Raw genomic sequence first — 23,244 nt, 5'->3', positions numbered from 1 at the left:
TTCACAAAATCGCGGAGAGAAGTTGAGATTACGAGGTTCAACCACGTGACGTTGCTGTTGCCATGGTGTTCTGTAGGCCGGCATGAGCAGGTTGCATGCTGTTTCTCTCCTGGTTTTGCACTTTCCATCCTGCGTTTCAATGCCTTTCTTTCTGCCGTTGACGTCCGGCCTTCTGGCTTGCGCTACCTTATACCACCTCATCAGTTCTCGTATTGAGGAAGATACCCGATATGCACGGACTTCATTTCGACAAATGCAGCGGACAGTCGAGGAGAACCTGCCGGTAGAAATTCAAGACCAGGTGCGAAGAGCCCGTGCTCTCGTATTTTGAGTTGTCCGTAATTGCTAAACAGTTCGCATGTAATTAGTCACTTTTTGTCCCGTCCTCCTTGTCTCCCCGCGCTCCATCTCCTTACGCACTCGTCTACCAACGTAACCCCGACTCAAATGTTTCCTTCTTTGGAAAGGCGATAAGTGTACCAGACTGGCGACGAAAGTCATCGGAAGCTAAGGAGAATTGGAATAGACAAATTAGAGCATTGGCAGAAAAGTGCACGGGCCAGTTCTGAGGTGTAGTAAATTGCGGCACGGCAGGCAGTAGGCAGACGACGTCATGACTGTTGAGCGACACTACCATCCGGTATAGCCATGCTCGAAGTCGGCATTGCTGATTATCTTTATCCTTATATTCAAATAAATAGCAATGTCAACAGAGATTCACGTGATAAATGCAATTAGCGCTGTTCAATGGCATTAAACGCTCTCGACCGTCTCCTTCGTCTGCGTTCTCTGCGATCCGTAATACTGCGCCAGCTGCTCATGATGTGCTGAGGTGGTATCAACTTTCATACATTCCCGGAGAGCCATGGTCGCGTACTGTGAAGATGCGAGCGTAAAATCAAGCACGACCGCCACTCGCTTCCCATCTGTGGATGAAACCAGATTTTACAACACAAGATCCACATAAGATAGTGTGTCAGTGGCCTTACCATCCTTAGATTCTGGTTCTGGCTTTCCGGCTACACGGTCCATATCGGTCAACTGCAAGTCCATCTCCGGATCATCATATCGGAGCAATTTCCTACATATTGGCGAGTGACAGTCAAGAGAAATGAAGTAGCAAAGGAGTATGGATTACTGCGTGGGCCATACCAGTCAAAGTGCTTCGGCTTCGCGAGGATCTTTCGATAAGATCCTGGTAAACTGAATGTCCTACGTGCGACAATCAGTCTCATGTCATTCAGAAGGTGCAACGAGTGGCACTTCTCAGGGGCGTCGTAGAACTTACTTCTGTTTTCTGACCATATTATGGGGATCAAGTCCATGTTGTGCCATAAAGTTTACATATTTGTCCTTGATCTCGTTAGCTGGATATGTCACCGAGTGTCCAGGGAGTGGCAGCACTACGTCATCCATGGTGTACTTTGTGAGATCTTCGTCCGTTTCGAGTATAGCCACTTGGACATCACGTTTCTTGCTCTTTGCTTCCAATTCTGACAATGCGGCGACTGCATCCTCATTACCGAGTCCATCCGCTGTCGAGTCGTCCAACTCTTCGCTATCATCTTGTCCCGATAGCTCAACAATGTCGCCAAGAACCGGTTTTGCACCGTACATGCGTAGCCTTTCAGATGCCATGTTGTTCCATACCAAGCTTTGATACGCATGTAGATAAAGAGTTCTCAGATTTCGCGGGATCTGAAGATCATTATAAGCAGATGAACTTGCGTCACAATTGGCGAACGCTACTCACAGCTTCCAACGCGTTGAGATAGTCATTTAATCTACCAGTGTTCTTGAAGAAGCCGATAATGGAGCGTTCCGCTAGACAAGCCTTCGGGAATAGTTCCAGCGCCGCCTCAGGATCCCGATGCTCCTTCCAATGTTGCCGTGCTTTTACAAACTCTTCTCGCTCTGCACAAATGGATAGGCGGTGCTCAGCTACATGTCGTTACGAAAAAATGATCGGGCGAACACGCACCCCCTTCTTTGATGTCCATGACTTCATTCACTGCTTTCTCGAAATCACCTTTGAGACAGGAGATACCTACCGCGTATGTGGGTGTGGAGCGGGTACCGAATCGTTGCATACCAAAGTAGTTGATAAAGCCATTACAACGGAGGGATTCCATGGCCTTCTCTAACATCAACTGTGATTCCATCTGAACTTCTCTGATGATGTTCATTATGAGCTTCTCGCGGGTCAAACAACGTGCAATCAAACTTTCAGATATACCTGAGCACAATTTTGAAGTGATTTCCGCTCAAATCACCCAACACGATTTGATCCGGTCGGTATCTAAATCTATGATGTAAGCCCACTATCCAGGTTTATGGCTTTCGTGGAACCTGGAAGAACGGACCTGAAATCACCTAATGCCATTCCCCTCAGGCATCTATTCAAATGACTCAGTCGTTCGGCATTCACCCGACAAGCGGTAATCTTCTGTGTTGTAACTGCACGCTTATCCTTCGTTCCCGCGTATGAGAATGTTTTTGAGTTCACCCTGGAAGTAGAGTATTAAAGAAATGCATCCAGCAGAGTCCACATAACGGACCTTACCTTAACGTTTTTGCGATCATGTTGATGGCATTAATCGTGTCCTTATTCTCTTTGTAAAGCGTAAACTCACAATACTGTCCACCGCGCGCCTCCCAATCTCGTTTCGTAGGCCCGCGCTTGTTCCAGCCCTTCTTCTGACCTTTTGGAAACAATTTACTACTTATTCAGGTACTCCAACCAAACCAGAACCGTACCTTTGCCCTGACGACGGTCCGACCGTTTTCCAGAGTCCTTTCCTTGCGGCACAAATACAATACTACTTTCGCCCCCTTGGGTTTCTATCAAATCTCCGAAATGCCGCTTGATGATCATGTGCACTTGTCGTCGAACAGATTTATCACTGATGTTGCATGTCAGCGAACCCGTTGGCGTGCTTTTTGTTGCTGTTGTAGGTTCGGTGTCATCATTATTCTTCACATCCCCGTCTTCGTTACCGTCCGTCACCGCTACAGATGATTCCTCAGCAGGGACCGCACCGTTTTTGAGAGAATCAATTAAGCCTTTGAAGGAAGCGATGAAGTCCGTGTCTTGGATGAGCTCAGTAAGCTCAGCAAAACCTTGCTCCTCGTCCTTCACCTCCTCCTTGGCCTAGAGGCAGAGCGTCAGCTAAATCCACGGTGAGGCTCAACTGAAGACACAGTACCTCATCCCCAGCTTTGTTTATATCTTGAGGTGGGTCAGTTGATTGCAAATGGACAATTTGACCATCGAGTGTCACTTCGTTTACCTGAAAATCCGTAAATCTAATGAATTGATTAGGCGCAGATCCAGCCAAACGCTACACCAGAACACGTAATCCAACTACCTGGTCTTCAAGATACCCGTAAACCCAGGAATAGATGGATCGACAAAGGCTGTAATGCCGACGTCCTGTTCCGTGACAAGTTTGCGGGCCGCAACAAGGTCGACCATGTCCCCAATATGCGGAGATGCAAAAGAGATGCCCGTCGATGGGCTTTCTCCACTATTATCGTCCAGCTTTATCCGCTTTGTGTTATCGCTTGTAGAGTCTTCAAGAGTTCGCTTCGGTGCCTGGTGGACAATGGACGGAATTCCGGTCATTTTGTATCGAGCCGCACTGATTCTGGCTACGCGAGGTATCAAGCCGCAGAGAGCAGAAACTATAATACAACGGACTGGGCGAACTGAACCAATTCGACTGGAGATTGATAGCCACATGCGCACCCCAAACCCACCGAAAGCAGAGCAATAAGCTCTCGAAAGCAAGCAATTTACAAGATGCAATCACGTGACAAAAAGAATTCGCGGTACCATAAACTCGACTCCGACCCGATGCAATTCCTCGTTTGCTCTAACAGCAAGATGGCCGCAACAGCAGAAGAAAGCAATAACCGCTACTGCTTTGTAGTAGACTGGCACGATGTGCATGCAGATATTACCCGGTCGTACCAGCTGTTTTTCTACCCAGGAGATCAGACGGCAGAAATGGTGGTGTTTTGATCCTGGTGACGATGCCTGAAGTCATCTTGGTCTGACGCTGTTGTCTCACAGTACGATGTCAAACAACGACGTACATTTCTCAGCCGTACGAGAGTTGACGCTAAATTGCAAAATTTGTACATCGGGGCTGTTGTCGTTGTGAATGCCCGGCAGCTGGTTGTCCGAGGATACGGGGATGAGTTCACTAGAGCTCAGTTGGAGCAGCGGATGGAAAGGTACTTTCCGTCCGCATACATGCACACGAGCACTAGTAGTCATATATTCAATATTATGTGCACATATTTGATGACTCGGTAGAACAATGCTCTTTATCAAACCACATGCCATATCGCGCGTGGGAGAAATACTGGATACGCTGTTAAAGAAGGACTTCATAATTTGTCGATGTCGTATGGTTCAACTTACTCGACGACAAGTTGAAGAAATGGTTAAAGGCGAGCTGTCAGGAAAGCCTGGATACAGGTGTGTATGTCTATATCATTAGTTTTGGTGCCATCCACGGACCATGCTGATTGCGCATCCTTTCAGCGATATCCTATCATCAATGGAATGCGGGCGTGCATTGGCGGTGGAGCTAATGAAGCCTCGCGCAATTTCCGATTTGCGAGATTTGGCAGGTTAGCAATGGCATCCGCCCGCGGATGGAAGCCAAGTTTCTTACTGGCCATGTCCCAAGCAGGACCAGAACTTGTACAAGACGCTAAACAATCGCTACCGTCGTCACTTCGAGCCTTTTATGGAGAGAATGGACATAAAAATGGAGTCTATGTACCGTCATCACCGGACGGTGTAAAACAGGCCGTCGACGCCATTTTCAACGAGTCGGCTTATTCTCAGCTCGCGAGAACAGCCAGATTCCAAGATTGTACTCTGGCACTTATTCGGCCACATGCAGTTAATGATGGTATTTCGTCAATTAATGTTGACCTATGCGGTCATTGGATAGCGCGCCGTCCTTATCATGTTGACTACAATATAGGGCTCACGGGTCAAATCATAATGGAAATTACGAAAGCAGGATACAACGTCACAGACATGGAGCTATTCCGGCTGGACAAGCCGAATGCAGAGGAATTTCTAGAGGTGTATAAAGGAGTAATATCTGAATACCATGTGAGTTCCGAGAGAGACGTCACGAGCAACAATGTGCTTTTCTGATATTCTGGAAACCGGCAGCACATGTTGGACCAACTGACATCTGGTCCCGTCATCGCACTGTACGTATATTCCTATTGTTTGACCATCAAGCTTCTTATCACTGAGCTTCACGGTGTCGTCGACTTTAAAACAGAGAGATAACAGGCAAGCCAAATATTGTATCAGAGTTTCGCGAATTTTGCGGGCCCATGGATCCAGAGCTTAGCCGCGTGCTTCGACCAAATTCCCTACGAGCAAAGTTCGGCATGGATCAGATTCATAATGCTGTGCATTGCACAGATTTGGATGAAGATGGCGTTCTTGAGGTAAAGCTGTCATCATTCGTTTGGTATCTTACGTCAATTGATGTTTTCATGGAATATTATAGGTCCAGTACTTTTTCCGTATATTGGCGAGTTGAGATTTGTCCTTGGGCCAGCGACGGAGTTAGTATGTTATGATGTACTGTTACTATACTGTTGAAATAGATCGATAATGTATTATAATATGACAAGGGTAATGGCATATCTCTGCGGTCGGTGCTGAAACTGCTTATGGGCATTAAAACTCATGATTATCACGATTCTTATTCTTGAGGAGGGAAAATCAGTGCCAATCCCCGTCACACGATAATCAGGTGTCAGACCTGTTCTTTAGAACAGCGGTGAATTTGATCCAGATATGAGGCACCATATGGGGGTGATCACTGATGGCATCGACTATTTATCTTAGAATGGCACCCATCTGCAGATGGGATCAATGGTCGAGAGTCCGGTATCAATGATACAACATCTGAAAGATGCCGAGGATGTCAGTAAATGTAGCTCTGAAAACATTGATATCCTTGCTTGAACATAACTTTGAGCCGAGACAAAACTTTGGATCCCGAATCATAACAGCCTACTAGTAAATATTTGACCATTTATCTATTATAATTATCATCGAACATAGCCAAGTGATGATGACACTAGGAAATGGTTTGATAACTATATTTAGAGAAATCAAGATGCCGGCCATTGCCTACAATCAACTCACCAAAGGTGGCTACAAGGACAGCAGACGTCTGCGGCGACGGCGTGTACTAGATACGACACTACGCACTACGCAAACTATTGCCGAGATGATTCTGTCCATGCTGAACTTGCCTCCAACAATTGTGATGTTCTCCCGGGAGATTATTGGATCAAAACGTAGCCGGTGACTGGACCGTCCGCCCGCCTGAACTCGTCCGAGGAGACGTTTTCCAAGTTGAAAACAAAACATATCCGCCAGCGGTGGGGTAATGCAATCCAAACGTTCGCCTGCCATTGAGGTAGCGTAGAGTGCGGTTGGCAGCGTGAAAGTGGGGCAGGCGAGCCAGGAGATTGCCGGCAAAAGCGAAGTCGTTTTTGTGGATGACTTCAAAACCACAGTTGTCGTTCGTGGTTTTGAACAGAAATACGGCATAGAGTATGAGAAAACCTACGGCTCTGTTGCCAGAATGACGACTGTTCTCATGGTCAGAGCGGAGGTGATGCCGCTAGCAAGGTGTTGTTGATAAGACTACATTGTGGTGGAATGCCCATCTGTATTTAAGCCGATCTAACTCTACGATGTTGAGGTCTTATGAGTTGATACAATGGGATGGCTTTGTCATGCACGATGATTTCGAGACCAAAGATCTCCACGTTTACCATCCAATAAATATCGCCCGGTCTGCTGCACCCTCGCCCACTTGGTCGTTTGTCATAAAAGTACTTATAAAGTCCTCTATGAGATCTAAGCGATCCTGCTCTAATATGCGTCTACCGCAGGGTTGACATTTCTGTACGTGCATGCGCTAAATCTAGCTATCCTCTCTGATAACAATCAATGCACCTGGATCCGATCCTCCTCTGTTGGACAATAAAGCATCATAGATTCGTCGAGCTCGAAAGCGCGGGCTTTCTGCTCTGCTGGGAGGAACAAGTTATTCCACGATGCACGCGCGAAAATCGCATGGGCTTTGCTTGAGGGATGGAAACAATCGATAGAGGAAATATAGTCTTGTCCAAATTTGTCCTTCGAAGTGAAATATAAATTATTGTCATGGCATAACAGAGACAGGACGAATTACTGGGGTAGATGAAACTCGGCTTTTGTTACTTACAACTGGAATGCCGCCTGATCCTGGATCTACGACAACAGCAAAATCTTCATATTTCCCGGAATAGTCCTTGGCGATGCGATGGAGTTTACCATTCCATGCATCAGCTGCCTTATCCATAAGTGAGCGCATGTAGCCGCCGATCCTTGTATCTCCACCCGCGAACGCGCAAGGACATTCGACTATTCCTCCAAACCCACGCAGTTTTCGACAATACTCGCGATCGCGGTTATACTGATACAGTCCGCTCACTTTGAATATGGTTGAGAAGTGTACAATCTGTGGAGAGCCGTTGAGAGGTCAATCATTTATATTCTGTTTGAAAGAGACAAATTCGAAAGCACGGATACGGACAGTTCTAGGGAAGTTCTTCCGCAGGGTTTCGATTGTCTTGCGAATTTCCTCTTCGTATTTTCTGGTGGGGAGTAGGTTTGCGCACGACAAGCACTGATCATTCGCCCCTTTGTGTTGATTAGTTGTATATACATATCAAACAAAAGCACATTGTCATGTACCGATTAGAACAGTCAAAAACTACGGTAGCACAATGGTCAGCGACAACAGCGACACATCATGCGTCCGCATACTTTCATACCTTCCAGTCGTTTTGCAGGTTTACGTCGGGATCAGTTCGTACTATATCAGTCAAAACCTCCACTTCCGCGGCCAAATTCGTGACCAACGCTCCACTCAGTGCCAAGTTATAACCAAAGTCCTTCTTGTAGGTAAGTTCGGGGTCCAAACACAGTGGTCCATAGCAAGGCCGAATTATATTGTTTCCATTTGATTCACCTCGCACCGACGGGGAAAACACTTTGAAAAAATTGACAAGGCTCGAGACATTAGGCCCTCCGCCAGACGCATACGACCATCCTCGATTTTCCATCAATGAAGGAGCGCCGTTTCCCCAACCCTACGGGAGAACAAATCAGTAACTCCATTGCATCCCCAGTCGCAGCTTCAATAGACATACTTTGGAGAACAAAGCTGCACCAATACTGTCTCCCAAGGTCATAAAAATCTTTATATCGTCTGGCCGAAGATCCGAGACCCTCGTCGGGCTCGTTGAGGTCGCGTTCCTAGCTCGAGGTCGTTGACATTGCCGGAGATCTGCGACAAAAGTACCAGTCAAATTCCCGACTGGTGAAGGGGTGGCCGCAGAAGCTTTGTTAGGGACAGGCGATCCCTGCACCGAGAGAAGGAAAGTCACAACAATGAGCGTCACCCAACGGGCCATGACCATGTGAAGTTCCAACCTCCCGACAGCTACTGCAAAGAGAGGAAAGGCTTAAACTTATACCTTTCCATGTAGCTCCTCTTTTGTTTTTTTTTATAAGCTTTTGGTCCTGGCTTTCTGTCGCTGGTCCGATTTGCTGACCGGCCACTGTAGCCGATCATCGCGTTCTTGCCATCAAAATGGTTTTTATTTGCAAAAATTATTAACGGATTTTATTTTACAAGCAATTGTCCATGAGGAGGAACGATGAAAAGCAAATAGTGCAGGAAGAACGGATCAATTTCTGTAGGTACCACAGGACGACGGTAACGAGGCCACAGAACAACGGTAAAAGGGTCACAGGCAAACGAAGGGTTAATTAGGTCTGATTCCCCAAGAAAGCATCTATCTCACAATCCAAAGTTTTTGAAACTTGACTCAAAGGCAACATAGGAGCACTGAAGGCATCCCCAAACGCTTTGACGGCATGAGGAATAACTGTCTCCACACTCACGTCAGCTTCACCTATTATTGCTCTAGGTCAGCTGGTGCCGAGTACAGGACATCAAAGTTGATTTGATGGGATCCTACCATTGTTTTTCAGGGCAATCTCATTTGTGATGGATGTTACGCCCTTGTCCAACAAACCGCAAGGCACGATGTGGTTATACCAGGACAGATCAGTGTTGCAATTCAAAGCAAACCCATGACTGGTGATGTGCTTTCGAACTTGGATGCCAAGTGCAGCAATCTTCCTGTCGGTCACCCATACACCCGTGTCCTCGGTTGTGCTTGCAGCGATACCCCATTCCTCACAGGTCAGAATGAGAAAGCGTTCTAATCGTTGGACATAACTACGAACCCCAAGCTAGGGTTCAAAGAATTGGTTCCAGGACGGGTCACGGTGCCCGCAAGGCTGGACGATATAGACTCACACCGAATTGCCTTAGATCTAGGATCGGATATCCAACTAATTGCCCTGGACCATGAAAGGTCGTCTGACCACCTCGTCGTGTCTGTAAACGTAAAGAGGGGAATTGATCAATGAATGGCATAATACAATCTTTCAACTACGTACCTCGTAATATTCTGCCCCTAGAGCTCTCAACCTTCTACCCTCAGTTGCGTCCGTGTTCCGAACGCGTCTACCCGCCGTGTACGTTGGTGAATGCTGCAAAAGTAATAGTACGTTCACACTGTGCGCCGCATCGGGACCAACGTCGGGATAGCTTGTACGGCTTGCAACTAACTGATCCTGCAATTCCAATGCGGCCGAGTAGGACACTGACTTGCCAAGATATTTGTATCCAATGGTGATTGCGTTCGAGGGTGGGCTAAGCGTGGAGAACGGGCTGAACTTATATCTTAAACCTCTTTGAAAACGCAATGTTTTGGACCTCAACGTATTTCTCAAGCTGTAAAGAGGCAGACCAAGTTGATAAATGCGCCCAATGCCTTCCATGGCTATCGCATGGGCAGATGGAAAGCCAAAACATTATCGACAGCTTCTACCTGGTTATTGCTATGCAACGTGCGGCACAGTAAAGTTGACGATTCATCATCGTTTAGCGTGAGTGCGTTGGTTTCTCAAAGCAGCAAGATGCGCCCTATAGCATCCATCTTTGTCAGAAATGTGCGTAGCATTCCTGCTGCGAAAGTGAATACACCAACAGTACTATCTTTCCATCATGTACCATGTTGTAAGCAAACTGCTGACCTCTTGTTCGTATCGATTTAGCGACGAACCGCCCCTTTCTTTGCAGTCTCAGGAGGGATACTCTCGGTAGCCATGGGCACTATGATGGTCGTGCATACGGAAGGTGAAACCGCCAAGCCATATGTGCCCCCAAGAACGGTACGATTTCTTGCAGTTTGCGTGTGCATGCGTCGAGCAATGGGACACTCGGACGTAGTTTGTATGTTCCATCCGTAACTGGAGTTGCTACCGTAGAAACGGAGTATCTATGATGACTCTGAAGAAGAGTTTGTCCCAGTAGAAGAGCCAACGCAACTAGAGTTAGCCATTCGTCAGGTGAGGACCCACGGACGGCCGTCAACCGGCGTGATTCCTTGTTACTTTTAAAGAAGACCTGACACTTGACTCCACGTAGACTCGGCACACTGTTACCAATCAATTCGCAACAACGAGAGCTCAGATACAATCGGTCGTAGACAAGTGGATTCATTTAGAGCAACAAGTTACTGGTGAGAGGGAACGTGGAAGGAGGTTTGGGGTGGCCAACGTGACGCATGTTGTTTGTAGGCACGACGAAAAAGTACATCGCCCCCGGCGAGCCATTCCTTCCCGGCGCAATTTATGTCACGCTCTCGGGATTCGCAGGTTCCATTCTCGCTAAAAACCGTAAGCTGCTTGATGCGTCGATATTGCAGCCGATGTGGTAAAAGCTCACAATGATTGAATTTGCAGGGAGCCTACTGTATCGCAGCGCGACCCCAGCAACGTTCGCGCTCGTTGCCTTCAGCTACTTCTATCCCGGCACATCTCGGAACATCGTGTCAGCAGCATACAAAAGTACGACTGGCCGTTCGGAAGGACCTACATTCCTCGACGTGTTTCCACAAATGTCAAGTGCATTTGCCAGTGCGAGAGACTTGGTCGTAAATTTGTTTGGCGAAGCAGCAAACAAAGCATCAGCTGCTACCGGCGGGGAAGTTAAACCTGTAGTGACTCGTACCGACCAGCAAAAGGCGTTGGATGAAGAACGAAAGACCATTTGAGATGGGAGTCTTGGCCGGAAATTCAATAGATTATTGTCATTATCCTCATTGCACATCGCAAGCACAAACGATTTTCCTGCTGCGGCAGAGATTGATATTTCGTCAAGGTTTTAGACAGTTCTTCGCTTCAGATCCCTCAATGGGCTATCATTGTGGTATTAAAACTCCAAAAAAGATTCAATAGTAAAACTATCCTACCCACTCTAGACATACACTTTTCTGTCCAGATTTGCCTACCTCACTATTCTGAGACCTCAATTTTCCTCATTAAACCTTTCACTAATCCTACAACCTTTTTTATTTTCTCTTCCAACAATGTGGCTTCTAGTCTATCTTCGATGGCTGGAGCACCCCACGGATCCTCTTCGAGAACTTCCTCCACGCCTCCAACCTCCGTCAAGAGCTTTTCCAGTCTTTGCAACTCGCTTTCTGCTCGGCTTATACGGAAGTTGCTGTTACTTAGCTTTTTGCGCAGAGCCGTGTTTTCTGAAAGGAGTGCGGCATGCTTGGTATTGTGCTCGGGTATGGATGGGCGAGCGAGTGATGCTGAAGTGTGGACATGAATCGGTTCTGATTCGTAAAGTCCTTCCACCTCCGCAGGAGCATAAATGTGCACCGGGTTGCCTTCAGTGAAGGACGGTACTTCATGACAGGAAATGTTGGCATTTCCGGGTACAAATTCAGGAGCTCCAGCATCAAAGATTGGCGCGGTTGGGTCGCCCCAACTGTCGGTGGATACGATATGATCGGATACCTCCTCATTGGGGAACACCGGGGATACTTGGTCCGGATATATCTCTTCATCGACGCTCTCGTACCATGGTTTGGATGCTTCCCATGGAGATGTCAGCGACGTGGCCTTGGCTGAAGACCCATCGGTAATGGCGTCCCAATTCTTTGAGGAAGCGCTCACCACCGCAACTTCAGCCTCTGGATCGGACTGTCGTTGACTCGGTGGCAGGGACCACGGATCAGCAAGGCTGCCAGAGACATCCTCAAACGAGTCATCCTCAGCATGTTCGGCGGACCATTGCGTATCTCCTTCAAGTTGATCATCATCCGGTCCATCGATTTCAACTAGGAAATCCTTCCATTCCAGCGGAACTTTCTCCGTCCCACAGTATTGAAAGCTTACACCACCGTATCCCTTTCCTAATTTTTCCCGCAACTGTTTATTACAAAGATTAGTCGGCCAGCTGCAAATTGAAGGCAAAGACTCAAACAACACACTCACTTCATAGCTGTGAAACACCGTCGCTGCCGACTCCAAGTCAGCAAATCGGCAAAACCAGACTAAGAATGATCCCTTCTGTTCACAGGCAAGACCCTCAAAATTTGGATATTCTTGAAAAATAGTCTCCAGCTCTTCCCTCTCATTCGTCGAGCTATTTCGAATGATTATTATGTTGGATATTATCTAAACCGGAGAAGCCCGTGTTACAACCAACTGCTATGCCATTATTGAGCAAGTTGCAAACTGACCTCTCGGGGTTTCGCGGTGATTCGTCTAGTGGGGAAATGTTCTGCACCCGGACTGCTTGCCACTTTCTTGGTGTCTTCACCAGCGAATAACATTTTCGACCCCAAGCGCGCCTCAGAGGTGACGATGGTCAGATTTGAGTTTCTTGGAGGTTGGGCAGTCGAAGAATGGTTTGGAGAAGGCAGCTCCGTGTCCTGATACGTTTTGAGACTCTTGCCGTCTCGAGAAGGTGCCCGATCCTCTCCAGATTCCCACGCATGTCGATCATTCGACCTGTCGCGTTGGTCGGATTCTGCGGACACCTTAGCCACTGGAATAGCGTCTGAAGTATTCGCAGGCGGAATTGTTCCCAATTGCCGGCATGTCCTTTCATCGAGTTCAAACCTCTTCGACGAGAACACAGAATACAAGTTGGTAGTGGAGTTCATGTCTGTCAACGCCGCACGAGCAGAGCTGACATCCGCAAAATGTATCCAACTGTGAGACGTGTCGTAGTCAAGGCGATCAAATCCCGGATACATTTCAAGATATTTACGCAACTCGGCCTCCGTCCAATACAGCGTGGATGTCCATAAAACCTATTAGAATAACACGCTAAGCACAATGTCACGATGATCTTGAACATTGATCAAATGTTACCTTTGATGGCTCACCAATGTCGGCAATAAGTTTCTGCTCAGGTTCTTTCCGAGCAAAACTGGCCCTCCAGCTTCGAACAAGCCGTTTTATTTTCAGCATGGCTTGAGACGCACTCTCTGAGTCCTTGAAAACGACGCGAAAATTGGTTTGGCCAAATTGGATTCGATGAAATCCAGGCAGCTGCAAACAAAGCGTTTTTATATCCGCCTTAGGTGCAAGTGTGAAGTTAACAACCGGCTTTCAACAGTGCCACAATCGTATGTCATTACCTTGTCCTTGCCACCTAGCTGGGTCACGTAAATAGTGCGACCACCAGGTACAAGAGCTTGGGTTGACGAGTTCTTGAGCTCCGACGGTAGGCTTTCATCCTCGGATGTAACGCCGGCCGCTTCGGTACGATCATCGACCAGATAACGATTACCCGATTGGGCCGATTTGTTTGAATATTCCACCCTGATGTTGGTGTGAACCCGTAAATCCTTCATCACCCTATTAGCAGCTTCCTGGTCCTCATAATCCACTATGATGGCATCCCTCAAATGGCGACATGCCACGTATCCCGGGTAATGCTCCAATATCAGTTGCAGTGCTTCTTTGGTCAAACCTGGCGGGCAACGCACAAACAGTGACCCAGCATACTGTTCTGCGTGAGGTGGCTGAATTGGCGGTGCTCTCTGGCGAGGACGTCGCTTCTCGACCAAAATCGGTGTGATGTGCCTTTCCGCTTCGATGTGACTAGCGGCCTTTTCAGTTAGCTCACGGGTAGCGAACCAGGAATAACAGCCTTCATCGTAAAACGCCATTCGTTCAAAGCCATCGAGTTTTCCCACGAGGTGGCGAAAGCTATCATCCACTGTCGCAAGATCAGACACGTTGATTAACATGGCCGAGGCGAAAGGAAAAGGTTCGGATGCAGATGGTCTTGAATACACTGATGAAGATCCTCGTAATGTAGCTCTTTCATTAATGGAATGAGCGCTAGAAGTGATCGAGGTAACCGACGAGATTGAGGTCACCGAATTACTTCGTGCACGAGAGCCTGTTGTACCCACTAAACCACCTATCGCCCCGCTTTCCTCTGAAGCCTGGATATCGGCGCCTTGTGTGCCGTTACTTTCGGACGGTTTGGAATAGCGAATCTGTAGGTTGGTGGTGGCCTCCAATTCCTTAAGAACACGTGATGCTTGATCAACAGTCTCAAACTTCGCCAAGAGAAACTGTTGTCCGGGCTTTAGCTCTTGGAACCCTTCGTACAGCTGTAAAAGCTCCGCAACCCGTCGTTGATGTAACCAGGGTGGGGATCTGATAATCAAAACAGCCGTCGGTTGCGAAGGGTCGCATTTTGGTGGCATGTGTAAAGCCTGAACGTCACGTTTATGCGCTGGGCGAACTTTCATTCGCGTGTTCCGTATCAGGTTATCCGCTGCCTTTCTGGCTTGAGCCACGGTCTGAAATCCAAGGAACAGTGCTTCTGGCTGTAAGCCGAGGAAGACAAATCCGTCCAAGCGACCAAAATGGCGCCGAAGACTTCCCAAAGCGACGTCATCAGGCACCTCCGACACGATGATCCACGTCATCCTATCGACAGAGACTCGAGAGGATGTTCTGCCCAAATTCTCTTTCCGTTCGAGAATCTTTCGAATGGAACCAGGGTTGTTGGCAAACCCACTCACCAGATTGGTGTGCTTGGACAGGTCCTCCACCGCATTCTCGGCACAAAATACATCCCGGAAGCAAGCATAAGGAACTTCGGCTTGATGCGTAGTTCTTGCACGGTTATGCGGCCCTCCCTTGCCTGTATGCGGTGGTTCGCCGTGTACCAGTCCAAAGAGCTCCAGGCCTCGATAGCATTGTAAAATCTTTCGAAGCTCTTCTTTGTCCAAGGGAGTGGAGTCTGGGGCAATCCACACGACCGGGTTTGGCTCTGTGTTCTGGCGAGACGAAGAGGTAATGGCGGGTTCCTCTTGACTAAGGGCGATATCTATGGCCGTCACCGAATGGATTGCCTTCAGAGCGTCATTGGCAAGGTCAGCATCCGTATAGATCAGCGATACGCGACCTAAACCACGGTGCCAAAGTGTGAGTTAGCTTTCTAAAGAATAGCTTTTACGAATTGTGTCAGCGTTGAGCAAGTGCCTTCCAAGAGCGTTCTTACCATCGTCTTCAAATACAACGCGCACAAGACCCTTTCGGAATTGTTCAGATCTCACCAGATCCAAGAGATCCGCCCGGTCTTTGCCTTGCGGCAACGACTTGACCGTCAAGCACCGGCTTCGCGCCATGTCTCAAACAGACATACGGGAATTCCCACAAACCAGTTCAAGCAAGAAAGCAGCTCGAAATCAGATTCCTTCCCTACTGGCCTTTTTATCAACCCTCCCCCCGTTATTCACCTCCCCAATCCTACTAATTTCGCGTTCGTCACTCAACGCAAAATTTGTGTGTTGCGGATGCTTATTTGGAGTCGTTTGGCTTTGCAACGGCACGACTTGATTGCCGGGGTTTTCATCGCAGGTTCTGCTTGCATCTCGGTGGAAATCTGGTGATTTGAATGTCGATGCCAAATGTATCAAAAGATTCAAAGCCCGACGAGGAGATCAACTAGTGCTCATCTTGGCTGCAAAGTCTAACCCTAACGTTATTTTCCAAAATTGTATCCCCAACAAGAGTGATAATCTATAGAAAATACTACGAGTCTAAAACTATTAGGAATTCAGCTAATTTGTGCAATCAGAAACTACCCAGATACAGGGTAGCAAGATCCAAGACGTAGTCCGCGCGCAGACTGAAATTTATGGCATTTAATGTTCACTTCAGTATCCTCAATGTAAACAACGTTGTCCTCTTGTCCTGTTAAGAATATAAGGGTGTAGAGGGCAATCTCGAACTCGGGACTGATAAAGCAACACCCTTTAGCCGATCATAACCATTACAAAGATGAAAATGCGCCTACCTTGTTCCAATGAAAAAGGTAGAAACTGGCTTCACCTCGCCGTGCCAGCTGAACTGGAAACTCAAAACGTGCGAGTGCTCTGGCGACTGACCTCCACCATTCCTTCGTCGGGGGAGGATGTAACCTCGATAATCCACGGTTCTCTTGCGTTCCTCCAAGAAAAACTGAATCCAGTTGTGAAAACCGACAACACCCTGCTCTGCCTTCATTTCACCCACAAACGTGTGTTCAAATGCTGATGAATCATTAGCGACCTGGCGCTTATACAACTATGGAAGTAAGGATCCATTAGATCCGCGGTTCAAGGTTGTTGAATTTCATACCTGTTGATCCTTACATCAAACCATATGCGCTTTAACAGCTGCTTAAATTCTCCCAAATTTGCTGGTGCAAGCGCTTTTGCCGCCAAATAACGGTGGCAATATTGTATGGGAGCCGTCTTCAGCAGCTCTTCAATGAACGCGTTTTGCTCCTTAATCTCCTCTGCCGTCACCTTTTCGGCAATTCCATTCTGTGCATGGTAGTTGTCAAGCAAGGCCATAAACAGCACATATGTTGGAAATCGGCGCAAGATTTCAGGTGAGACGTTGGCAAAGAGGGGCGCGGGGCTAGCGTCCACTACCACCACACACTTAGTAATGCTCGCTATTATCAGCGTTCCTGATCATCAATTTACCTTGAGCGTAGACTTTGGTCGCATTCTGTAGATTGAGGCTAAAATCTCTTCCCGGCTCCAGCCGATTGGCATCCAGTTCCCACAGCCTTGCGACAGCGTCAGCAAGATTGGTCAGCTCCTGAGGCGTAGGTTGTGGGACGGCTACCGCCTGGCTGCTCGCCGGGTAAGTTGGGAGTTGTGATGCGGGCGCCGCATGCTGTTGCTGGGGTGGGGCTGCTATATGCGGAGGACCGTGACTCCAAGCGCCGCTCACCGGCGGCTGTCCTTGCTGTGGCTGAGGAACTGGTGCGAGCGGTTGACTCTGATTCCATCTCGTGTCGGGTGCTGGGTAGGGTTGCTGGTAATACTGCTGCTGTGGTTGCTGCTGTTGTTGCTGCTGGGTTGGCGGTGCTTGAGTCGCTTGGTCATGAAACAACTTTTGAAGGAACTGACGAGACAAAGTCAGGCTGAATGCATATTCCGGGGAATTTGAACAACAGGGGCACCTTCTTTATCCTTTTGAAGCCGATCTTCTTCAAAAGTATTCCCAACTCGTGAAGTGGACCGCCTGCCATGTTGACTAGTTTTTGTGACGGCGCGCAAGGTGTAGATCTCAAAAGTCTACCATTTGCTCCGTAGCTCCGCAAAGGAGTTGTGGCTTGCGTCTGAAACCAGCGAGCCAAGCCTCAAAGGGCTTTGATTTTCCACTGCGCAAAAGGCTAGATCTGTATTCTAATTTAAATATACATAACAAAGAATATGTACAAAAACGTATATAGGATAATGAGCGAATCAACTATACGCAATATCTAGCTCATTACTTTTTCATCTTTTGCTTCTTGATGTGCGCCCGTAATACTTTTTGCTTTTCTCGCAACGATCTTTTTGCTTTCCCCTTGACACTTTTCTTATGTACCATCATCATAAACGCCTTGTTTTTCTTTGACTTCTCTCGGTTGGTTAAGCTGCTCCGCTCCTCTTTGCCTTTCTTGGATTTGTACTCATTTCCTTCTCGACCTTCTTTGATGGATGCCAATCGTGCTTCGTAGTCGTCCTTGCGCTTAATACCGCGCATGATGCGAGACACGTCCACAACGTCCCTAAAACAGAGAGACGCAGGTAAATATGGAAGCAATGGGTCCAAAGATGCTAATCAAACGTACTTGTCCTCGTCCTGTTCGAGATTGTCTTCATCAGAGGCTAAATCCAGCTCTTCCTCCACCTCAGACGGCTTGAGGCCAGCTAACCGTTGGGCAGCCTTCAGCTGCTGAATCTTCCTCAGTTTGCGGAAATCTTCGTCCGTAAAAATCTAGGTTGAGAGTGGGGGTTAAGTTGAATATCGACAAGTATGAACACATAAAGATCAGGACCAACCTTTTCAGTTGCAACCCCGAGCTTTTTTCTTTTCGGGGGTGACGGGATATCTCCGTTTTCTATAGCGACCTGCCCCTCATCCGCTTGCAAGTCTTTCTCTTCAGCGGCTGCTTGCTTGATCGCCTCATCCCCATTCTCCTCCTCGTTCTCGCCCTCGTTCTCGTCCTCATCCTCGTCTTCATCTTCGTCACTACCCTCGTCCTCACTACCGTCCATAGACGCCTCTTCCCACCCTTCCCAACCATCTTCGCCTTGCACTTCCTCTTCTTCTTCTTCCTCATCTGCGCTTTCGTTATCCAGCGATTCTTCCTCATCCTCATTCAATTGAGCATCCTGCTCCAAGCCAGCTTCACCGTTACTTCTAGAGTGCAAAAATTCTGCACCCTCAATGCCATCTGCAACATGGACTTCGCCGTATTTGGGAGCTTTGAAGTCTTTTAGGTTCACCACCGCCGCCTTTCCTCTGTCTTTCTTACGTAACATTTCCGGGTTGATTTCCCTGTAGAGCCCGAGCAGAGATCGCACAGCGTTCATTGGCCCCTTCTCTCGAGTATTTTTGTAATCCTCTATCAAACTCTGCAACAGTGTCTCGGACATGGCTAAGGGACAGCGGGCACAAACTTCCCGCAGTCCATTTAGACCAGCCGTAACCACCTCCGATGATACGTTGTTCCATATGAAATTATCGGCTATAGCTTGAACGACCGGAGTAATGGCATCAGGGGGGACAAGTTCGTGGGAGCTTTGCGCTGCGTAAGCCAAAATTGCGGTGACTTCTCGTTGATGCGGCTTCAAGAAGGAGATGATATACTCGTAGAACCCAAAGAGAATCAGCTTATGCACGCCGATGAGACGCGACACTAGGTTCATCATTTGGAGGCGTAGTTCAAAGCGGAAGGCGTTCGTCGAAGTTGTATGCTTGAGCCGGGAAAACAATTTCTCAGCAAAGCCTTGGGGATCGTTCAATAGATGAAGTGCTGAGAAGTTGAACGTTTCCGCTTTTGCTTTTGCCCTTTGTTTACGTTTCACGGTCGCCATCGCCTTCTCCATTGCGTTCTTTCTAGATTTCTTTTTCTTATTTATGCTCAACGTATGAGATAGCGCGGATATGTCAGGCACATCCCCGTCAGAATCCTGTTCATCATCTTTTGTGTCGTTTGAGCCCAAGAAGAAATGCAAGGCGGGCGCCACAATTTTGGAAACTGGCGAAAAGCATGCCTCGGCAATAACGTTCACAGTCTTCGCGTCGTTCCACACATTCTTTCTGTACAAGTCAATCATTACTTCCAAAGATTTCTTCGCCGCAATTTCATTCGAATCCTTCAACATGGTGTACATGAAGTTTTGTAGCGTCTTGTTCAATTTGTTATTCTTCGATTTGGCATTCGCGTTCTTGATGTCGTTGACAATGTGAGAGTGAAGTAGCGACCGTAATTGCTTGTCTTTGGCACGAAATAGGGTGAAGAACAGCGACAGTAAACTTGTTGTTGATATCAGGTCCTTATTCCGCAATAGGACCAGTGCTTGCACCATAGTTTTGCGGAGATCAGGTTCCAGGATTTGGTAGTTATTGGAGAGTAGGTCAATAATCTGCTGCGGGAATTGGGAACAGTGATGGGTATAACATTGCGCTACGTGGCTAATGAAGGTAATAAGCTCTCCGAATTCCTTTGCTTCCGAGTCCGGTTTCAGGCGAAAAATGGCCAGCTCGCTCTCGTAGTGCCGCCATTGTTGCAGAAACTCGTCTTGATACGATGGTGGGTCCCGCTTTATCAAGTTCTGAAGTTGAGGGAGATTGGAGGCAAGAAATTCTGCCCGGCTACGCTTCCCCATGTCTGTAAGTGTGCGCTAGCGAAAGCATTGAAAGGACTTGAAGTTCTATTATGCATTTCGTCAAAAAAAATTCAACTATGCCACTACTTAAGTGACAGTGCCACCTTATACCTGTGCCACTCTCGCGATGTCCAGGAGAGTATGCTTTGGTAAGCTAACAATTTGGCCCGCCTTGGGTTCGACTTGCTATATTTTGGATATTTGCGAAAACCAGGCGTCATGGACAAACATCCCCAGCGATAGCCGTCCCTCAAAGTTAGCCCAACGGGGGCCTACTTTATCCATCACATGTTTTTGGTGCTTTAAAAAGATTGATCGCACTTGTTCTGTAGAAACTGCTCGTTGCCGTGTACTCTGATCGCTTCTGGCAGTTCCTGCCTGTGAGACTTCAACTCTAGGCTCATTTACCCGTATATTCTGTCATTAGATGTCTATTTCAGTTGCAAAACCGCTGGGACCGTCAAATTTTGCAAGCCCAGCCATGACCAGCAACGTTAAACCACGTCGTAAACCAGTCAACTATGAAAAGCTCACAATTTCCACAGCACGGAGTGAAGATAATCCCGTAAGCGCACCAGAAGCCACATCACTCACCGAATCGGCCCTTGTCCATCCTTCTCCGATGGTCGGTTTGGGATCTCCGGATTTTGAAAAGAAAAACGCATCGCAAGCTTCTGTGAGGAGCTTGCAAAGTTTGGCGAGCAGGTGTGGTTTCTACATTAACGTGGTTGCGGATAGTTAGTTAACATCATCTCCTATGTATCAGGTCAGAGATGCATTCCGCTCGGTCTACAAATCACTCTCCTTTGCCACCGCCTCCTCGTATTGCGTCTGCCAATATGACGAGGACGACCCCTTCACCAAAAATTATAGTCGATAGCGAAAGACCGATATCAGCAAGCTTGGGTCACTTATTCGATGCGGCCAGGAGACCGCCGTCACCAATGGGGGCCCGTATCCCGAAAAAGGACGCCAAAGACCTGTATGAAATTGTCAATGCATGCCTGTTGCTTGAGGTCCTCTTTTCTGACCTGTGTCTTAAGCTCCAAGTCCGCTCCCAATCTGACCCAAAGTCCCATGTCTTCAACGGACGACTCACTATCTGCAAAACTTGCTCTGGAAACCGATCCACAGAAGCGCGAACTTCTAGAGTTGAAACACCTGTGCGAGTCTCTTCAGGTATGCCTGGCCGGCGACGTAGCTGCATATAAGCTGCTCACGATCCCCACTATTTCTGACCATTAGAAAGAGAAGGAGCAGCTATTGACGAAATACAGACGTCGTGCCCATTTCGGCGTAGCAAAGTTCACAGGTAAATGATTAACCAGGCGGATGATGCTGGTCACTATACTGATCGAAGTATTAGACGATCCAAATTTTGCGGAAGAGTTTCGTAAGCTTACTGAAGAAGCTGAGGCGCGAAAGCGAGAACATCTTGATCTCCATGCCGCGATCGAATTGTTGATGCGTAGAATCATGGCGCTGGAGAAGCAGGTGGTGGGACTGGGTGCCCAACCAGGTTAGCATACTGACTATTATGAGCACTGGCCCTTCAGATGGAAAGAGATATTAATTTTCTGTGCCCAGTCACCAAAACTGATGTATCGCTGAGCGAAGCAAAATTAAACGACATTACCCATGGTGTTTGGCAGGTAAGACCAAGCCAGTCATCATTAAAGTCTTCACCAGAATCACTCATACGTCTTGGGTACCGCTGATAGCACCAGGACACCATTAAAGCAAAAGTGGAAGCCTCCACCGCCAAGACTGCGTCTGTGATGGCAGATATCCAGGTAACAAAAGTTTATGTTTCGCTTTATCTGACCCAATGTACCGACTAGCGTCTTAGGCAAAAACCAGGGAAATAAGGCGACACTTGAAGTTACCTGTCTCTGAGGATGTTGCACAGTCTGAAATTGTCCAGGGGCAGGAGCAATCGGAGTCTATCGCTGCATCTGCGGCGGAGCCTGCAGAACCCCGGCCAGCGTCCGGAATGACCTCTGAATCAACCACCGTGCCAGCGAACGAGCAAGAATCTGAGTCGGCTGCAGTGGAAACCGCTGGGGCTCAGCCTACATCCGAAGTGGACTTCACAAAAACTACCATAGGACCGTTAGCAAAAGAGCCGCAAAGCGCTGTACCCAGTGTAGCTGAACAATTGAATCTCCAGCCTGAGTCCGAAGTGGACAGTAACTCAACGGCGAATTCACCGCCGAAGAAGGAAGGGGAGGACTCCAAATCCGCGACACCAAAAGATTTTGCAGACGATCTGCTTGCTATTATGAATGATTTTGGATTTTGAAGGATTTGAACGATTGGGAGCACCCACGGGCAAAGCAACTAATGGTACATCATTCCGACAAGACGCTAAGTTTCAGATTATGACAAAGGCGCTCCCCACATTGTTTGTATTGATAATTTATGTATCTCTGAGTGTTGATATACAACCGTCTAAATATATCGGTATGGAACAAATACAGTCTGCTCGATGGTGCAACACGCGCTATTTCTTCTTCTTTCCCTTCTTTGCAGCCTGTACTGGCTCTGCCTCGACCACTTTCTTTGTCTTCTTCGGCGCAGCCTCAACAACCTCATACTCTGCCAAATCGCCCAGATCAGCCACCTCCCCGAAACGCCTCTCGAACTTGGCCAACTCCCCGCTTTGATCATCCAGAACATTCAAGGCAGGATTCCAAAGGGGATGATTACGGGCATCTTTTGTCAATTTGAGGAGAGGTCGGGGGGAAGTGGTGCGAAGAGTGAACGTGCTGCCGTCGGAATGGACAATCGTTTGGTGAAATAGCGGTGGGTTCACGCCTGTTGGTCGTGTGAGTGGGATCTTTTTCAAAGACGCCATGCCCCGGTAGAGTAGAGTGTTCCTTGTTTGTTGCGATATCGCATGCGGAATTCGGCCTTGTCTGGACAGCATATTGACAGGATTCGATATTCAAGAGTAGCGGGAACAGAGTGGAAGGAGACGAAGGTTGATCGACTGTTGCTAAGCGACAGTTGAGTCATTTCATTACGTAACGGCAAGCCCGCCCTCGCGATCCTAACCTCGCTTTTGTT

General features: G+C 47.8%; 11 protein-coding genes across 11 annotated transcripts; 4 read left to right on the top strand and 7 right to left on the bottom strand.

The window, feature by feature from the left end:
- The first annotated feature begins 116 nt into the window (after positions 1 to 116).
- On the top strand, positions 117 to 734 carry SPPG_07373 (uncharacterized protein). The gene is made up of 2 exons (XM_016755537.1): positions 117 to 301; positions 369 to 734. The coding sequence occupies exons 1-2, from the start codon at positions 140 to 142 to the stop codon at positions 567 to 569; spliced, it is 363 nt and encodes a 120-aa protein (XP_016605492.1). The 5' UTR covers positions 117 to 139; the 3' UTR covers positions 570 to 734.
- SPPG_07372 (TruD family tRNA pseudouridine synthase) lies at positions 637 to 3,756 on the bottom strand. The gene is made up of 12 exons (XM_016755536.1): positions 3,369 to 3,756; positions 3,207 to 3,306; positions 2,758 to 3,151; positions 2,564 to 2,702; positions 2,364 to 2,507; positions 2,237 to 2,299; positions 1,982 to 2,172; positions 1,754 to 1,914; positions 1,289 to 1,698; positions 1,153 to 1,212; positions 990 to 1,081; positions 637 to 926 (listed from the first exon to the last, which is right to left on the bottom strand). The coding sequence occupies exons 1-12, from the start codon at positions 3,740 to 3,742 to the stop codon at positions 754 to 756; spliced, it is 2,301 nt and encodes a 766-aa protein (XP_016605491.1). The 5' UTR covers positions 3,743 to 3,756; the 3' UTR covers positions 637 to 753.
- A 108-nt stretch (positions 3,757 to 3,864) lies between these two features.
- On the top strand, positions 3,865 to 5,688 carry SPPG_07371 (uncharacterized protein). Its single transcript, XM_016755535.1, has 9 exons — positions 3,865 to 4,012; positions 4,076 to 4,239; positions 4,322 to 4,486; positions 4,553 to 4,641; positions 4,704 to 4,928; positions 5,004 to 5,137; positions 5,201 to 5,241; positions 5,316 to 5,487; positions 5,550 to 5,688. Exons 1-9 carry the CDS (start codon positions 3,887 to 3,889, stop codon positions 5,580 to 5,582), a joined length of 1,149 nt encoding a protein of 382 aa, XP_016605490.1. The 5' UTR covers positions 3,865 to 3,886; the 3' UTR covers positions 5,583 to 5,688.
- A 1,025-nt stretch (positions 5,689 to 6,713) lies between these two features.
- On the bottom strand, positions 6,714 to 8,685 carry SPPG_07370 (uncharacterized protein). The gene is made up of 7 exons (XM_016755534.1): positions 8,587 to 8,685; positions 8,260 to 8,472; positions 7,882 to 8,199; positions 7,802 to 7,820; positions 7,641 to 7,747; positions 7,290 to 7,565; positions 6,714 to 7,201 (listed from the first exon to the last, which is right to left on the bottom strand). Exons 2-7 carry the CDS (start codon positions 8,299 to 8,301, stop codon positions 7,010 to 7,012), a joined length of 954 nt encoding a protein of 317 aa, XP_016605489.1. The 5' UTR covers positions 8,302 to 8,472; positions 8,587 to 8,685; the 3' UTR covers positions 6,714 to 7,009.
- Positions 8,686 to 8,881: 196 nt separating this feature from the next.
- Positions 8,882 to 9,964, bottom strand: SPPG_07369 (lipoyl(octanoyl) transferase; the record flags this gene model as incomplete). The annotated part of the gene is made up of 4 exons (XM_016755533.1): positions 8,882 to 9,027; positions 9,094 to 9,370; positions 9,438 to 9,518; positions 9,581 to 9,964. The coding sequence occupies 4 exons, from the start codon at positions 9,962 to 9,964 to the stop codon at positions 8,882 to 8,884; spliced, it is 888 nt and encodes a 295-aa protein (XP_016605488.1).
- A 128-nt stretch (positions 9,965 to 10,092) lies between these two features.
- Positions 10,093 to 11,474, top strand: SPPG_07368 (uncharacterized protein). The gene is made up of 6 exons (XM_016755532.1): positions 10,093 to 10,174; positions 10,241 to 10,357; positions 10,454 to 10,534; positions 10,614 to 10,707; positions 10,766 to 10,864; positions 10,931 to 11,474. The coding sequence occupies exons 1-6, from the start codon at positions 10,103 to 10,105 to the stop codon at positions 11,239 to 11,241; spliced, it is 774 nt and encodes a 257-aa protein (XP_016605487.1). The 5' UTR covers positions 10,093 to 10,102; the 3' UTR covers positions 11,242 to 11,474.
- On the bottom strand, positions 11,360 to 15,777 carry SPPG_07367 (uncharacterized protein). Its single transcript, XM_016755531.1, has 6 exons — positions 15,516 to 15,777; positions 13,630 to 15,419; positions 13,361 to 13,567; positions 12,724 to 13,299; positions 12,476 to 12,658; positions 11,360 to 12,409 (listed from the first exon to the last, which is right to left on the bottom strand). Exons 1-6 carry the CDS (start codon positions 15,640 to 15,642, stop codon positions 11,483 to 11,485), a joined length of 3,810 nt encoding a protein of 1,269 aa, XP_016605486.1. The 5' UTR covers positions 15,643 to 15,777; the 3' UTR covers positions 11,360 to 11,482.
- Positions 15,778 to 15,806: 29 nt separating this feature from the next.
- On the bottom strand, positions 15,807 to 17,600 carry SPPG_07366 (uncharacterized protein). Its single transcript, XM_016755530.1, has 5 exons — positions 17,475 to 17,600; positions 16,990 to 17,416; positions 16,651 to 16,931; positions 16,314 to 16,582; positions 15,807 to 16,254 (listed from the first exon to the last, which is right to left on the bottom strand). The coding sequence occupies exons 1-5, from the start codon at positions 17,541 to 17,543 to the stop codon at positions 16,098 to 16,100; spliced, it is 1,203 nt and encodes a 400-aa protein (XP_016605485.1). The 5' UTR covers positions 17,544 to 17,600; the 3' UTR covers positions 15,807 to 16,097.
- A 63-nt stretch (positions 17,601 to 17,663) lies between these two features.
- Positions 17,664 to 20,219, bottom strand: SPPG_07365 (uncharacterized protein). Its single transcript, XM_016755529.1, has 3 exons — positions 18,343 to 20,219; positions 18,132 to 18,277; positions 17,664 to 18,068 (listed from the first exon to the last, which is right to left on the bottom strand). The coding sequence occupies exons 1-3, from the start codon at positions 20,173 to 20,175 to the stop codon at positions 17,786 to 17,788; spliced, it is 2,262 nt and encodes a 753-aa protein (XP_016605484.1). The 5' UTR covers positions 20,176 to 20,219; the 3' UTR covers positions 17,664 to 17,785.
- Positions 20,220 to 20,388: 169 nt separating this feature from the next.
- On the top strand, positions 20,389 to 22,668 carry SPPG_07364 (uncharacterized protein). The gene is made up of 8 exons (XM_016755528.1): positions 20,389 to 20,880; positions 20,942 to 21,157; positions 21,219 to 21,354; positions 21,421 to 21,487; positions 21,542 to 21,694; positions 21,763 to 21,827; positions 21,897 to 21,968; positions 22,025 to 22,668. The coding sequence occupies exons 1-8, from the start codon at positions 20,603 to 20,605 to the stop codon at positions 22,475 to 22,477; spliced, it is 1,440 nt and encodes a 479-aa protein (XP_016605483.1). The 5' UTR covers positions 20,389 to 20,602; the 3' UTR covers positions 22,478 to 22,668.
- Positions 22,464 to 23,126, bottom strand: SPPG_07363 (uncharacterized protein). Its single transcript, XM_016755527.1, has one exon. The coding sequence runs from the start codon at positions 23,102 to 23,104 to the stop codon at positions 22,679 to 22,681; it is 426 nt and encodes a 141-aa protein (XP_016605482.1). The 5' UTR covers positions 23,105 to 23,126; the 3' UTR covers positions 22,464 to 22,678.
- Between the last annotated feature and the right edge of the window lie 118 nt (positions 23,127 to 23,244).

The sequence above is a fragment of the Spizellomyces punctatus genome (genome assembly GCF_000182565.1).
Source record: "Spizellomyces punctatus DAOM BR117 chromosome Unknown supercont1.15, whole genome shotgun sequence".
Lineage (NCBI taxonomy): Eukaryota > Fungi > Chytridiomycota > Chytridiomycetes > Spizellomycetales > Spizellomycetaceae > Spizellomyces > Spizellomyces punctatus.
This window is presented reverse-complemented; position numbering and strand designations above follow the sequence as displayed.

What these genes read in the sequence shown, in the direction of transcription:
- SPPG_07373 (XM_016755537.1), top strand. Translation starts at nt 140, where the DNA reads ATGCCTTTCTTTCTGCCGTTGACGTCCGGCCTTCTGGCTTGCGCTACC. An exon ending in CGGTAGAAATTCAAGACCAG is followed by an intron (nt 302 to 368) that starts GTGCGAAGAGCC and finishes GCATGTAATTAG; the next exon opens with TCACTTTTTGTCCCGTCCTC.
- SPPG_07372 (XM_016755536.1), bottom strand. Translation starts at nt 3,742, where the DNA reads ATGTGGCTATCAATCTCCAGTCGAATTGGTTCAGTTCGCCCAGTCCGT. An exon ending in GGACCGTCGTCAGGGCAAAG is followed by an intron (nt 2,703 to 2,757) that starts GTACGGTTCTGG and finishes TGTTTCCAAAAG; the next exon opens with GTCAGAAGAAGGGCTGGAAC. An exon ending in ATGGCATTAGGTGATTTCAG is followed by an intron (nt 2,300 to 2,363) that starts GTCCGTTCTTCC and finishes TCATAGATTTAG; the next exon opens with ATACCGACCGGATCAAATCG.
- SPPG_07371 (XM_016755535.1), top strand. Translation starts at nt 3,887, where the DNA reads ATGGCCGCAACAGCAGAAGAAAGCAATAACCGCTACTGCTTTGTAGTA. An exon ending in TTGGAGCAGCGGATGGAAAG is followed by an intron (nt 4,240 to 4,321) that starts GTACTTTCCGTC and finishes ATGACTCGGTAG; the next exon opens with AACAATGCTCTTTATCAAAC. An exon ending in GCCACATGCAGTTAATGATG is followed by an intron (nt 4,929 to 5,003) that starts GTATTTCGTCAA and finishes ACTACAATATAG; the next exon opens with GGCTCACGGGTCAAATCATA.
- SPPG_07370 (XM_016755534.1), bottom strand. Translation starts at nt 8,301, where the DNA reads ATGACCTTGGGAGACAGTATTGGTGCAGCTTTGTTCTCCAAA. An exon ending in GGAAGAACTTCCCTAGAACT is followed by an intron (nt 7,566 to 7,640) that starts GTCCGTATCCGT and finishes GGCTCTCCACAG; the next exon opens with ATTGTACACTTCTCAACCAT. An exon ending in GATCAGGCGGCATTCCAGTT is followed by an intron (nt 7,202 to 7,289) that starts GTAAGTAACAAA and finishes TTCACTTCGAAG; the next exon opens with GACAAATTTGGACAAGACTA.
- SPPG_07368 (XM_016755532.1), top strand. Translation starts at nt 10,103, where the DNA reads ATGCGCCCTATAGCATCCATCTTTGTCAGAAATGTGCGTAGCATTCCT. An exon ending in CATATGTGCCCCCAAGAACG is followed by an intron (nt 10,358 to 10,453) that starts GTACGATTTCTT and finishes TTGCTACCGTAG; the next exon opens with AAACGGAGTATCTATGATGA. An exon ending in TTCCATTCTCGCTAAAAACC is followed by an intron (nt 10,865 to 10,930) that starts GTAAGCTGCTTG and finishes TTGAATTTGCAG; the next exon opens with GGAGCCTACTGTATCGCAGC.
- SPPG_07367 (XM_016755531.1), bottom strand. Translation starts at nt 15,642, where the DNA reads ATGGCGCGAAGCCGGTGCTTGACGGTCAAGTCGTTGCCGCAAGGCAAA. An exon ending in ACATTGGTGAGCCATCAAAG is followed by an intron (nt 13,300 to 13,360) that starts GTAACATTTGAT and finishes TTATTCTAATAG; the next exon opens with GTTTTATGGACATCCACGCT. An exon ending in TCACCGCGAAACCCCGAGAG is followed by an intron (nt 12,659 to 12,723) that starts GTCAGTTTGCAA and finishes TCTCCGGTTTAG; the next exon opens with ATAATATCCAACATAATAAT.
- SPPG_07366 (XM_016755530.1), bottom strand. Translation starts at nt 17,543, where the DNA reads ATGGCAGGCGGTCCACTTCACGAGTTGGGAATACTTTTGAAGAAGATC. An exon ending in GACCAAAGTCTACGCTCAAG is followed by an intron (nt 16,932 to 16,989) that starts GTAAATTGATGA and finishes GTGTGGTGGTAG; the next exon opens with TGGACGCTAGCCCCGCGCCC. An exon ending in TAAAGCGCATATGGTTTGAT is followed by an intron (nt 16,583 to 16,650) that starts GTAAGGATCAAC and finishes TTACTTCCATAG; the next exon opens with TTGTATAAGCGCCAGGTCGC.
- SPPG_07365 (XM_016755529.1), bottom strand. Translation starts at nt 20,175, where the DNA reads ATGGGGAAGCGTAGCCGGGCAGAATTTCTTGCCTCCAATCTCCCTCAA. An exon ending in TCGGGGTTGCAACTGAAAAG is followed by an intron (nt 18,278 to 18,342) that starts GTTGGTCCTGAT and finishes CTCTCAACCTAG; the next exon opens with ATTTTTACGGACGAAGATTT. An exon ending in CTCGAACAGGACGAGGACAA is followed by an intron (nt 18,069 to 18,131) that starts GTACGTTTGATT and finishes TCTCTGTTTTAG; the next exon opens with GGACGTTGTGGACGTGTCTC.
- SPPG_07364 (XM_016755528.1), top strand. Translation starts at nt 20,603, where the DNA reads ATGTCTATTTCAGTTGCAAAACCGCTGGGACCGTCAAATTTTGCAAGC. An exon ending in GGGACTGGGTGCCCAACCAG is followed by an intron (nt 21,695 to 21,762) that starts GTTAGCATACTG and finishes TTCTGTGCCCAG; the next exon opens with TCACCAAAACTGATGTATCG. An exon ending in TTACCCATGGTGTTTGGCAG is followed by an intron (nt 21,828 to 21,896) that starts GTAAGACCAAGC and finishes TACCGCTGATAG; the next exon opens with CACCAGGACACCATTAAAGC.
- SPPG_07363 (XM_016755527.1), bottom strand. Translation starts at nt 23,104, where the DNA reads ATGCTGTCCAGACAAGGCCGAATTCCGCATGCGATATCGCAACAAACA.